The 13,419-nt window shown below is 36.3% G+C and overlaps 1 protein-coding gene across 1 annotated transcript; it reads right to left on the reverse strand.

The window, feature by feature from the left end:
- Positions 1–2,324: 2,324 nt before the first annotated feature.
- Positions 2,325–3,892, reverse strand: LOC143599444 (uncharacterized; the record flags this gene model as incomplete). The annotated part of the gene is made up of 4 exons (XM_077077400.1): positions 2,325–2,388; positions 2,476–2,981; positions 3,071–3,327; positions 3,813–3,892. Coding segments are annotated over 3 exons (541 nt in total), but the record flags the coding sequence as incomplete, so codon positions are not given.
- Between the last annotated feature and the right edge of the window lie 9,527 nt (positions 3,893–13,419).

Raw genomic sequence — 13,419 nt, forward strand, 5'->3', positions numbered from 1 at the left:
TTTGCATGCATGAAAGTGAGCTTCAGGATATCTGTTATTGAGATAAGTTAATCTTTCGTTTGCCAATCGGTCCTTAGTCTTTCGGTTTCCGAAGACTAAGAATGCATGAAACTCTTCCCCATACACTACAAAAAAGATAGGCATCTAGGACTAAAGAATCAGTCACTGATACCTACAAATCAGTCCCTAATGGTCAACAATGACTGATTTTTTCAGTCCCTAGTTAGTCCCCTATTCCTAGTCCCAGATAGTAGTTTTAGTGACTGAAAATCAGTCCCCTTTGCATGGCATCAACGACAACTGACATTCAGTATCCAATACACATAAATTCAGTCCTTAAACTGATCCATGGTACCACAACATTTCAGTCTCCAATACTTATCTTCCAAGAGTAAAAATCAGTCTCTAGTTGTCTGATATTTCAGTCCCAAATGTATTTCTTTAGGGACTAAAGATGAGTCTTCTAAGCCATGTCTATTTGTCTCTAATGCATTTTGCTAGATTTGTAACTCCATACTAGTTCAGTCCCTAATAAGGTGTATTAGAGACTAGTTTCTAGTCCCTAATAAGGTGTATTAGAGACTAGTTTCAGTATTCAATAAGTGTTTTAGAAACTAAAAATTGTTCTCTAATAACATGTCTTTTCAGTCCTTAATATGTTTTTTAGTGACTGAAAATTAAACTCAAATGTTTTATTATTTTAGTCACAAATATGTTTTTATTTAGACTAAAAGTCAGTCTCTTATAACAAAATTTACCGGTCTTCAATACATTTAATCAGATTCTGAAAATCAGCCTCTAATACGTTCATCAGTAACTACAAATCAGTCTTTGATACATATTTAAATTTAATTTGGTTATTTTAGAGACTAAAAAATAGTTTTCAGCAAAATCTTATTCAGTCCATAAAAAGTACTTGCACTGTCCTAATTTATTTACTTTTAGGACTAAAACTGATTTCCATATATTTTCATTTAACCCTCAATATCACAACATTGTAATGTCAAACCAACAATATCATAACTTTGCAATGCTAGATATAAAAAAAAACAAAACTTGGTTCAGTATTTCCAAACATTAAAACGATAGTAAATAAATAAACCATAAAGAAAGTCTTAACTAACACGATAGCTAGATCAGGTCTTCACTATCACTTTCATTGAGTTGTCCACTTGATTCATTTCCTCCATTACTTGCAGATGCAGCTACCACGTTCTCAAAATCTGGAAACTTTGAACTCATGAACATTGACATTCTTTCATACAGCTCATTGCTTTGTCTAAGTTTCTCCTTGTTTTGTTTCAGTTCCTCCTTGATGCAACAACCTGATTTTGAAGATTTTCGGTCTCAACTGAAGGTGGTTGAGACGAATCTGGTATCATCCAGTGATCCTTTTTCCTCAATACCGGTCTAACACCCACCTCCCATACAGATTTTATTGTTTGCTTTTTAGCACACACACTTTTAATTGCCTTTTTCTCTAGCTCACGTTCCATATCAGCGGTTATGGTCGTTCCTTCTGAAGTTAACTTATCCATTGCCTCGTCCTTATGGTGAAGAATATTTTCCTAAAAAAATAGATGATACGAACAAATAGTTAAAGCTAATAATAACTAGGGGTGTTAACAGTTCGGTTTAAAACTGTGAGCGGACTTAATTTACGGTTTACACTCAAAACCAACTTTATAAAACCGGACCGGACCGTAAACCTTGAGTATATTTTAATTACTATTTTTTTATACTACATATGTTTATCTGTTTAGAATTATTTTATTGTTTAATTAAACTAATTCTATATATTATTATGTTATATGTATTTTTTAGATTAATGAATTAACAAATGTTAGCAACAATCATTTTCGTTTTATATAACAACAATATATGTTAATTGAGATCATATCAAGACATTCTGTTTGTTTTAAAGATTTTTATGCATCCAGTGTACAAGTTTATGTATTATAAATATCAAGATGATCATTTTATGCAATTTTAGATAGTTTGTTTTATTTATATTAGTATAGCTTTTTTATTTTTTGACTTATGCATTTTCTTATGAAAGCCCGATAAAGCTCAAACGGTGAAGCCAAACCTGATAGAATCGTTGTAACGTATTGGTTTAGTTTGTTTTTGATTCCCAATTGTTCGGTTTTGGTTTTCAATATAAAAAATCCGTTCCTAATGGTTAGGCTCAAATTTTGACCACAAAATCATGAAAACCAGCCCCTAATGATAACCCACACGGTAGAAAACATCGAATCGTAAAAGAGAGTAAGTAGCTTACATATTCAGCACGTGCGTGATCATTTAACCATCCTTTTTCTTAGCGTTGAAATGCAAGTTATAATAAACTTCAAATGGGGTAGGCGCTACTTGAGTCTCTTGATTTGTCTACGATAATATAAAGCATAATAATAACGAATGCAGCCCATGTTTGATAGATCCAAAAAACTGTATCTTGTAAGGTTTAAATCTTACCATCTGGAATACATGATTGGCTATTGAGCGGGAGCCTCCTCTACTTGTGATAACTTGTTTACTTCGGTTAACTTCCATTTGTTTATTGTATTTCTATATAAGCAATATTCTCCATACATGTTAGAACTCACAAACTAAAAAAAATATGATATGTATTTGAACTAAGCAATCCAGGGACCTGAAAACGCAATCCGAGAGCCCAAGTAAAGCATACTATTACTACAACTATTTTATATAAAGGATCTAAGAAGTAAGCATTTGAATTATATAAAAATGACACATACCGTGGTTGATTCTAACTCCTAGTAATCGCACATATCTTTCCAATCTTCCTCACTCCGATAACCGGGTTTCGTTTTTGATCTCGCTAGTTCCGGATTGGTGTATCCTCCATTACTCTTCCAGTAGTCACTTAAAGTACCTCGTGTGCGTTTCCATTGGGTATGTATTTGAGAATCCACATGTTCCATAAAAGCTTTATTTTCTCGCAACAAATTGAATCTTACCTGCATTAAACACATATTTTAATAATATAAATGATAATATAAATCTTAATATTTTCTAGATAATTAAAAGTAAAATATAAACAACTTACTTGTATCTTTTCATACATTTGATTTTTCACATCTTGTGGTACTAAATCCCATTTATGGTACTTCAATGGGCAAACACTACGGATTACAATCCCACACTCAGTTGCGAATTGTGTGGCTGAAGTCCCAACGAAGTTTTTTGTACCAGGAGCTATGGTCAAAGAAATTTTAGAACCTTCAGGTAGGTTCTCCAATGCATTTATAGCACTACGATTTATACTTCGACCACGCCTTTTTGGTTCATCTACCGGTGGTTGATCTGCGTGTTAATCAATATTATTTCAAAAGCTAAGCCATATTTAATCATTTGACATTAATTGTGCTCTACCTTGACATTAAGTGGCTGGTGTTCTCCCTTGACATTAAGTGGCTGGGCTACCCGCCATTAAGCCAAAGGGTCATTTCAGCTTACCAGATTTTACCAATTTCTTTTATTACTTTTTAGTTTTTGCTTCTTTATTTTTTACATTTGTTTTTTGACCAAGCCTTTTAATGGTTCTAAGTAATTATTCATAGTTATGGTGGAAACATGTTAGGCAAGTCCATTGAGATGACTATTTGACCAAATCTTTTATTTTATTAAGTAATTATTTTTAAGATGCATGAAACATTGGTATACATGCACTAAGAGGGTTTTTGGCCCAAACAAGCTCGGGTCAGCCAATGAATGATTATACTAATTAAGCCAATATGAATAGTGAACTATACATAGTATACACGTAAATACTTTTCTTTGAAACTTACCAGTAGCTTGAGTGTTAGACAAATGACGATTGCGCTTACATGTTGAACGTGGTCTTCTTTCAGATTCACTTCCATCGACGCTGTTGGTACATGTTTTGTAACAGATGATCTTTTGTGTTTGTTAGAATTGAGAGCAACGGTCAAAGGGGAGACTGTTGGTGCATTTTGTGACCGTCGCTATGCAATTTAGACCAGCGGAATGCCACAGGCGAAGTTATCACAACTTCGCCATAGGCGAAGTTATGAACAACTTCGCCTACTGGCCCAAGCCCAAGCCCAAGCCCGAGAAGATGTTTTGTCTATATATATGTGTGTCTTGTTTAGGTTTTGCATCCAGAAAATAAGAGTAATTGTGTTATAGTTCATTTGTCTAGAGAGTAAAAGAGAGGAAGTGTCGTGAGGGACGACCCGAGGTAGAGCTCACCTCGGGTCGGACGTGTTTCTGTTTATGTTACGGTATGTAACGTGTTTGATTATTATATTATAAAGATCTGCAGATGTGTTTTATCCCGTTCGTGTGTTTGTTCTTGTGTTTGTGTACGTGTTTGTGTTCTTCATCTTTACACCAATAAACGAGTCTAGGAGGATTCCGCACTCCTAGACCTCGTGCGGATCTTGTATCGATCAGCGACGCCCCAGGGGGACCTACATGTGGTATCAGAGCCTTAGGCTCTTATGCTATGGTTCGAGATCTGCGTTTTGGTGTTTCTGACACGTTTCTGTGCGTTTCTGGCCGAACAGCGCCTCAGGCGAAGTTATTGTTCATCAGGCGAAGTTGCCGTCACTGTTCGTAGGGTTTCGGCGAAGATATAAGGTCTGGCGAAGTTATGAACAGGCGAAGTTGACTTTAGGCGAAGTTGGCTTCTCGGCGAAGTTGGCTTCTCGGCGAAGTTGACTTTAGGCGAAGTTGGCTTCTCGGCGAAGTTATAGCCAGGCGAAGTTATAGCCAGGCGAAGTTATGAACAGGCGAAGTTAGCAGCCAGGTGAAGTTAGCAGCCAGGTGAAGTTAGCAGCCAGGTGAAGTTAGCAGCCAGGTGAAGTTAAAAAAAAAAAAAAAAAAAAAAAAAAATTGTTTGGAGTTTTCGTCTGTATGGCCAGGTGTACACGATTATTGTGAGACCGAAGATGTTGTTCCGTCAACGAGTGAAACTTGTTATCTCTTGGTCTTACGTGTGAACAAATACGTGTCAACTCTGGATTTGGAGTTGAGGTTGTGAATGGGATATTGATTGAAACTGGATATTGACACATATTTGGGTGTTTGTGGGCAATGAAATTGTTGTTGTTCGAGGTTGAGCAACTGAAGAAAGTCAAATTGAACTGAAGGCTTTCGTCATTACTGGATTGCGGTCAGAGCATATTATTTATGTTATTTTCAAGGCGTTCGAGAATTGGATCCTGAAACGTGATGCTTATTTATTAGAGTGAAAATTCTGGAACAAGTTGGATTTAATCGGGAACTAAAGTGTTTATGTTCTTGATCGTTATCCCTGGTGATTGAAGATGCTTCGGATTAATTAATGGTCATGTGTTAGATTCTGTCAAGGTGGTTTTTTTTGATGAAATCGATCACTTGATGTTGAGTAGTTGAAGATTAAACCTTATCGTATGCCGACGAGTTGGTGAAGTTGTGGAGGACGCCCAACTTCACGTGTTGGTGAAGTCAGATGGACTCACGTGATTGGTTGAGATGATCTATTGGCACGAGGATGCATGCATTTCAAAGACCTCAATCGTTATAGTCGGAGAAGCTTACACTGAAGGGGAGATCTGATATGGAAGACGCTGGGTGATTGGTAGATTTGTGAAGCTACAGGACAGTTTCAGACACGGCTGGTTGAAGAGCAAACAGAAGATCATCAGTTAAGAGGGAGTCTGTTGGTACATGTTTTGTAACAGATGATCTTTTGTGTTTGTTAGAATTGAGAGCAACGGTCAAAGGGGAGACTGTTGGTGCATTTTGTGACCGTCGCTATGCAATTTAGACCAGCGGAACGCCACAGGCGAAGTTAGCACAACTTCGCCTTAGGCGAAGTTAGAACAACTTCGCCAACGGCGAAGTTGTAACAACTTCTGCCTTAGGCGAAGTTATCACAACTTCGCCATAGGCGAAGTTAGGAACAACTTCGCCTACTGGCCCAAGCCCAAGCCCAAGCCCGAGAAGATGTTTTGTCTATATATATGTGTGTCTTGTTTAGGTTTTGTATCCAGAAAATAAGAGTAATTGTGTTATAGTTCATTTGTCTAGAGAGTAAAAGAGAGGAAGTGTCGTGAGGGACGACCCGAGGTAGAGCTCACCTCGGGTCGGACGTGTTTCTGTTTATGTTACGGTATGTAACGTGTTTGATTATTATATTATAAAGATCTGCAGATGTGTTTTATCCCGTTCGTGTGTTTGTTCTTGTGTTTGTGTACGTGTTTGTGTTCTTCATCTTTACACCAATAAACGAGTCTAGGAGGATTCCGCACTCCTAGACCTCGTGCGGATCTTGTATCGATCAGCGACGCCCCAGGGGGACCTACAGACGCAAGACTGCATTGTACGTTCTTCGAAATCTTTTTCATTTGAGTAACTGGTTAATTTCCTTGATTTTCAAAATTCTTTAGACACATCTTTTGTTATACATAATTGGTTTATATTGATTTTTTTTACCTAAATACACGGGTTTATAACCTAGTAGCTTGATACAAACATGAAGCCGTACTTATAACCTAGTAGCTTGATACAAACATGAAGCCGTGCTTACTGCAGGGTGCCTATTCATTTGGATGTTTGTAGTTATTATTTGTTAATAATTCATATCCATATATTTGTGAATTTGCATACATACTAATTCACAACAGTAATAATAATCACAATTTACAAATTCTGATTCACAAGTACATACACATATTTTTACAAACCAGTTCACAAACACACTTTCTTATACAATTAGGGAAATTCACAAATAATAATAAAAAAATATCAAATAATAACAATCGGGAAATTCATAAACAATAATCACAAATATCAAATAATAGCAATCTTAGATTCTTACGGAAATCAAAATTTCAGGTTATAACTAATTATGTTAAAATAACCTAAAATCTAATTAGGGTTTACTAACCACTTTCAAACTATCCAATAAATGTACACATATAAGATGCATGTATTGTTTAAAGCTTCAAATTAGTTCAATTGGTACCTCAAATATGTCTGAGAATGACTTCGAGAGTGCTAGTTGCTCTTCACACAGAGGAGCGAGTTCAAAGCAGTGAGGGCAGACGATTTCGAGAGCGCGTAACTGAGAGACGAATAATTTGGAGGGAACGTGGGTATAGAAAGGATTGACATCCCGGTTTTCTTGATGATCAGTTGGAATAGTTTAAAGCTACGTTGATATTGTGAATAATATGTTAAAATAGATAAGTAAAATATATTACTCTTATTATTATTATTATTGTCTTATGATTATAATAATTTACAATCATCGTTTATAATAAAAGCGTTTTGAAACTATTATGTTATTATTTTCATCATCATCCTATTGCAAGTAGGGGTGATGAAACGGGTCATGGGTCGGAACGATTTAAAGACGAAACGAGTTAGAGTCAGAATGAGTCAATTAAAAAAGGGTTATTTTGGTTCGGATCAAACGGGTAAGGGTCATCAAGTTTGGGTCAGAACGGGTCGGGTCAGAACCGGCCGGGTCATAACGGATTCTGGGTTGGTGTTTTTTTGAGCGAGACAACAGAGAAACATTTTACTTTCCTTACTTTTTTCTTTAAGGATTTTAATTATTTTTTATTAAAATAAAATTTCCCTAAAAAACTTCATAACTTAAAACACAAGTAAAAATCTAAAATGCTTCATCCGCTATCCTTTTTCAAAAAATCTAATAAAAAAATAAAAACCTGACAAATGAACCGAACCGAAAAAAAATCAACCAAAACAGAATCATTTGAAGTGCATTAGGTTAAGATTGCCACATATAATTGAGAATACCAGTGTCGAAAACTAATTACTACAAATATATTGTTTACACGTTGTTTAAGTATCGTATGAGTTATAATAAAGTAAGTCCCCTCTAGACCACTTATGTTTTGTCTTAAGAGATAATAGCTCATAGACATGCATAATGGCATTATTAGATAATATCATATCATATCATGTTAGATTTGATTAATTAAGACCATGAACAATCATTAATGGCTCATAGCCACACATAATGATCGTTATTTGATAGCGTTGGTCATAGCATGTTAGTTTTGATTATTATGACCATGAATTAGCATGAATGACTCATAAACATACATAATATAGGTCTTAAAATGTTAAAATCTGATTAATTATGCAACTCTCAATTAACTATGTTGATTATCCTAGTTGACTTTTGTTGACCAGCATAGATCATCATAATAATTTATAATGTATCATGCATATTTGTATTACTTGTATGGCGCCTTAAGTGTTATATAGCCCTGATTGGTCGTAATCAACCAAAATTGACTATCAAGGCCTAATCGACCATCATTAACCCAAATATACAATCAATAACTCTAATTAGTAATCTATGACCCTATTAATCCATATATGGCCTCAATTAACCATTAATAACCCAAATTAACTATTAACAATCTCAAACGATCATCATTGACTAAAGTTTTAAATCATTAATTTTAATTAACTATTGACGAGCATGCCAGTTGGCCATCTATTCTCCTTAGCCACTATTGACGAGCTTTTATCCAAAATAGTGCTCGGAAAAACTATTTACCAAAATGAGTTGTTTGAAAATTATTTACTAAAGTAGGTTTTTTTAAGTCATAATTTTTCAATTCTTATATCATTGTATAAGAATAATCTATTAAGAAATTTATATATTGAAAAACAAAGACCAAAATTTGAATTTTCATCATCTACTCTCAAACAGATATGTTCGAGACTCAAATCAATAAGTTTATCGTATAAACCTAATATTTTCAATATTTATTTATATTTGAAATTTAGTCTCAAATAATGGTAGCGACTAATAGCCTCAAAACTAACCATACATTATAGTTATTACGCATTACAACCTCCAGCGTGTTTTTCTTTGTAAAACTTATAGATTTTTTGCAATAATTAAGAAAATTGTGTGGCTGATTTTTCATTTTTAGTGCTACATGGTAGTTATTATTACATCTTAATATGTTAGTTATTAATTTTAACAAATATGGAAATATATTAAATTGATGTCACTTCAAAATAACGTTAACACAGCTAAAATAATCTTCAGTGCTAATAGAAATCAAAACAAATCATATCAGTCCAAATTACTAGGTACTCGAGACTAATATATCAGTCCCTAAAAGTGTAGACACTAAATGATTGAAGTGACGATGACGTATGGAAGACTAAAGATTAGTCCTAATATCCGACAGTTATTCGAGACTGATATATCAGTCCCTAATTACTTCATTAACAACTATATTTAGAGACTGAAAATCAGTCCTAGAAAAAAGGTACATTACATGATATTTGAGACTAATTCTTTGCCCCGAATATTTTTTCCTTAGATTGTAGAATTTGCTCCGAACAAATAGAGACTAAGAATCAGTCCTTGATCTTTCCATATACAAAGTACATCAAATACTGAATATCAGTCCCTAAAACAATATGGGCTGGAAATATTAAGAACTGATTTTCAGTCCCTAATATATTCCTTCCATGTTAGAGACTGAAGATTAGTCACCTAATTTTTATGCTATCTTTAATTATATATTTGGGACTGAAATTTAGTTCCTAATAAGTTTCTCACCAAAACCTTATATTATTTAGAGATATTTGTGACTAAAGTTTAGTCTCAATTAATGTAAGCAATTGATTATTAGTCTTTACCATCAGTCGCAAAAAATCAGTCCCCAATAGTATTTGTAACTGATAAATCAGTCCCAAATACTAGGTATTCGAGACTGATATATCATTCCTTAAAAGTTTAGTATCTAATGATGACTTTTTTTGTAGTGATACTCGGCCATCTGCAACACTTAAATTAGTCAAAAATCATGAAAAATTTCAAATTTGCTGAAACAGAGAGCGAAGCACGGCGGCGTGCTTTCAGAAGCACGGCCCCGTGTTGCTGCTTCTGGTTCAGTTCCTTTGATGTTTGACTTTTGGTTGACCACGACTTGTGTCGTTTTGGGCACGGCTCGTGTTTTTAATACTGATTTCTAACTCACTCAGACTCGAACCCTCGTTTCCAACCGGTTATATCAATTGAGTTTAACGGCGTGTCTGTTATTTATGCTAATACCCAAAACCCGAATTGTTTCTTTCAGTTAACCCCTAACCATCAACCATTCAACAATCTATTCGTCATAATCAAGCATAATAACTCATGTCCTTTCCGGGTTTTGACCCAATTTGGTCGATTTGAACAATTTAGGGTTAATCCAAACCTAGAATTACGAATTTGAATAATGCAATTGTTAAATTAACATACCTTAGGTTTAGAATCGGAGATTAGATAAAGAAATTAGCAAAATAATTGAAGGTCGGCGGTTTCTTGGTTCAGAACACAGTGAAAAATAGGGTTGGTGGTTGGAGAAAGTTATTTTATTAAGTTAAAACTCATAGCTGTCCTGACACCAAAAACACGGCCCCGTGCTTTTAGAAGCATGGTACCGTGCTGCTTAGTGCAGACAATACTGTTTTGTTTATTTTGTTTGTCGAGCTTGGTTTGTTTTTACTGGGTTTTTATTTTCTGGTTATTTTAACATGGTAATTAAAAATCCTAGATTTCATTAAAACATAAAATTAAAGACATAATTAAAGATAGATGAAATGAAAAGTACAACAACTCTCGGATCCTAACACATAGTACTAGCGGGAACAACTTAAACACGAAACGAAGTCAGAACTTCAACGACCACCACCCCCGAACAAGTCCTTGATGCTCGTTTGGCTTCCAAAAGTTCGTCAAGCTTTTTTATTGAGCGTGACGAGTTCTCGGTTGAGAAAGTTAAGTTTGGAAGTCACATCTTTGTGGTGGCCATCCACAACATGGAAGTTCTCGAACCTAAGCAGGTCGACTTTGTTAATCAGCTCGACCACTCGAGCCTCGGTTTGCATATTGCTCTCAACTTGATCTCTTACGATGCATTGGAGTCTCATGATTTTCTCCTCAAGGAAGGAGGATTCATGTTGTTTCCTTTCACTGGCTTTCATTCAACCCGTTTTCCTTCCATTTAGGTAATTTGTGTTTGGTGTGAATGGAATAGTGAATTTATGCATGCATTATATAGAGACTGGAAAGTTAAACACGACACCGTGCTTTAAGAAACACAGCCCCGTGCTGCTAGAAGAATAAATATTTCTGCTTTAATGCACTTGTTTACACATAAAAGCATAAAATTAAGTTTCCTAAAGTTCCCCGAAAGACTCTCCTCCTCCGAATGGTCCTGGTGGTGGAAAATACGTGAAACCGAGAACTTGAAACCTGAGTTGTTCGTTGATGTCTCGGAGTTCCAAATTCATGTTTTCCACTGATTCGGTGAGTTGCACGAGACGCATCTCAACAAGGACATTCATTTCGGTGAGTTCTCTCACGAGCTCTTGAAGTTTCAAGAGAAGCTCGGTTTTGGAAACATGGCAGGCATCGTTTCTCGGATGTCGGGAAACGAGAATTGCTTCATTCATCTCAGTTGGCATGCTGAATTCTCAGAGGTTTTTTTTTTGGTTTTGGTTTGTGCAAGAAATGCAATGACACAAGGTGCCTTTTATAACCAAACAGGATAGCGAGCACGGTACCGTGCTTCTCGAAGCACGCCCCCGTGTTTTAACTCTGACAATTCTGTTACAAACCAGTCTGACTGAGATTTTTGCAGCTTAGATGCCGGCCTGCATTTTTAGGCACGGAGCCGTGCGTCTGAGAGCACGCCCCCGTGTTTTTTCAATTTCTTGTTTATCAAACAAAAAAAAACAAATATTTACAAGGCCTAATTTTGTGAAGGTCTTGGCCAGACCTTGTTTCCTTAATCTCTTATTTAAAAAGTTTGGAGGGTTAGTACCTCTAAAACTTCTTTAAGTGGACCGTCGATGTATGGTTTTAATCGATGTCCATTTACTTTGAACTTCTGACCGTTTGAATTTGAAATTTTGATGGTTCCATAGTCAAAAACTGTTTCAACAACGTATGGACCTGTCCATCGGGATTTCAGTTTTCATGGGAAAAGACGTAAACGAGCGTTGTATAACAGTACACGATCACCAGCTTGAAATTTTTTGTTTCTTTTTAAATGAGCGTCGTGTATGCGTTTAGTCTTCTCCTTGTAGGACCAGGAATTTTCGTAGGCCAATGTTCTCAGTTCCTCGAGCTCACGAATTTGATCTTCCCGGTTTACTCCGGCGGACGTTAGATCAAAATTCACTGCTCTGAGGGCCCAGTAGGCTTTGTGTTTTAACTCTACTGGTAGATGACATGCTTTCCCGTAAACGAGCTTGAAGGGTGACGTTCCTATGAGAGTTTTGTAGGCCGTCCTGAGGGCCCACAATGCGTCATCTAACTTATCTGCCCAATTTTTGCGATTCATCCCCATACTTCTTTCCAAAATTCTCTTAATTCCTTGATTTGAGACCTCTGCCTGCCCACTGGTCTGCGGGTGATATGGTGTTGCTAGTCGGTGGTGAACCCCATACCGTGCTAAGACCTTGTTCATCAGGGTGTTACAGAAGTGAGTACCTCTGTCGCTGATTAGGGCTTTCGGAGTACCGAATCTTGAGAATAACTTTTTCAGAAATCGTACAACTACTCGAGCATCGTTGGTTGGAAGAGCTTGTGCTTCTACCCATTTAGATACGTAGTCGACTGCTACAAGAATGTATTTATTTCCGAATGAGTTAGGAAATGGGCCCATGAAATCTATCCCCCATACATCAAAGATTTCACAAATTTGAATGCCTTTTTGAGCCATCTCATTTTTTGATGAGATGTTCCCGGCTCTTTGACAAGCATCGCATGCTTGGATCAAAGTATGTGTATCTTTGTATATATTAGGCCAGAAAAATCCTGCATCAAACACTTTCCTGACCGTGGTGGCAGTACCGTGGTGTCCGCCAGTTGGTTCTTCATGGCAATGTTTGAGAATGTCTAAGGCCTCCTTGCCTGCTACGCACCTACGAATGATTTGATTTGCACCTATCCTAAACACGTATGGATCTTCCCAGAAGTAAAACTTAAGATCGGAGAAGAATTTCTTCCGCTGTTGATGGGTAAGTCCTTTTATGAGGATCCTACAAGCTAAGTAATTTGCGAAGTCGGCATACCAATGACTTTAGTCCTTTTCTTCTATGATTCCTTGAATGTGCATGAGAACCTCATGTGGGAAATTATCGTTGATAATTTCTTTGTGAAGTTCTTCGGGAGTTGGACATTCTAATCGTGAAAGATGGTCTGCGGCTACATTTTCTGCTCCCTTCTTGTCTTTAAACTCGATGTCAAATTCTTGGAGTAGTAGGATCCACCGGATGAGTCTAGGTTTGGCATGTTGCTTGTTGAAGAGGTACCATATGGCAGCATGGTCGGTGTAAACTATGGTTTTGGAAAGAACTAGGTAGGATCTAAACTTTTCAAAGGTGAAAACTACT

The sequence above is a fragment of the Bidens hawaiensis genome, unplaced genomic scaffold (genome assembly GCF_021521415.1).
Source record: "Bidens hawaiensis isolate Kalapana, Puna unplaced genomic scaffold, B.hawaiensis_p1.1 tig00052213_1, whole genome shotgun sequence".
Classification (NCBI taxonomy): domain Eukaryota; kingdom Viridiplantae; phylum Streptophyta; class Magnoliopsida; order Asterales; family Asteraceae; genus Bidens; species Bidens hawaiensis.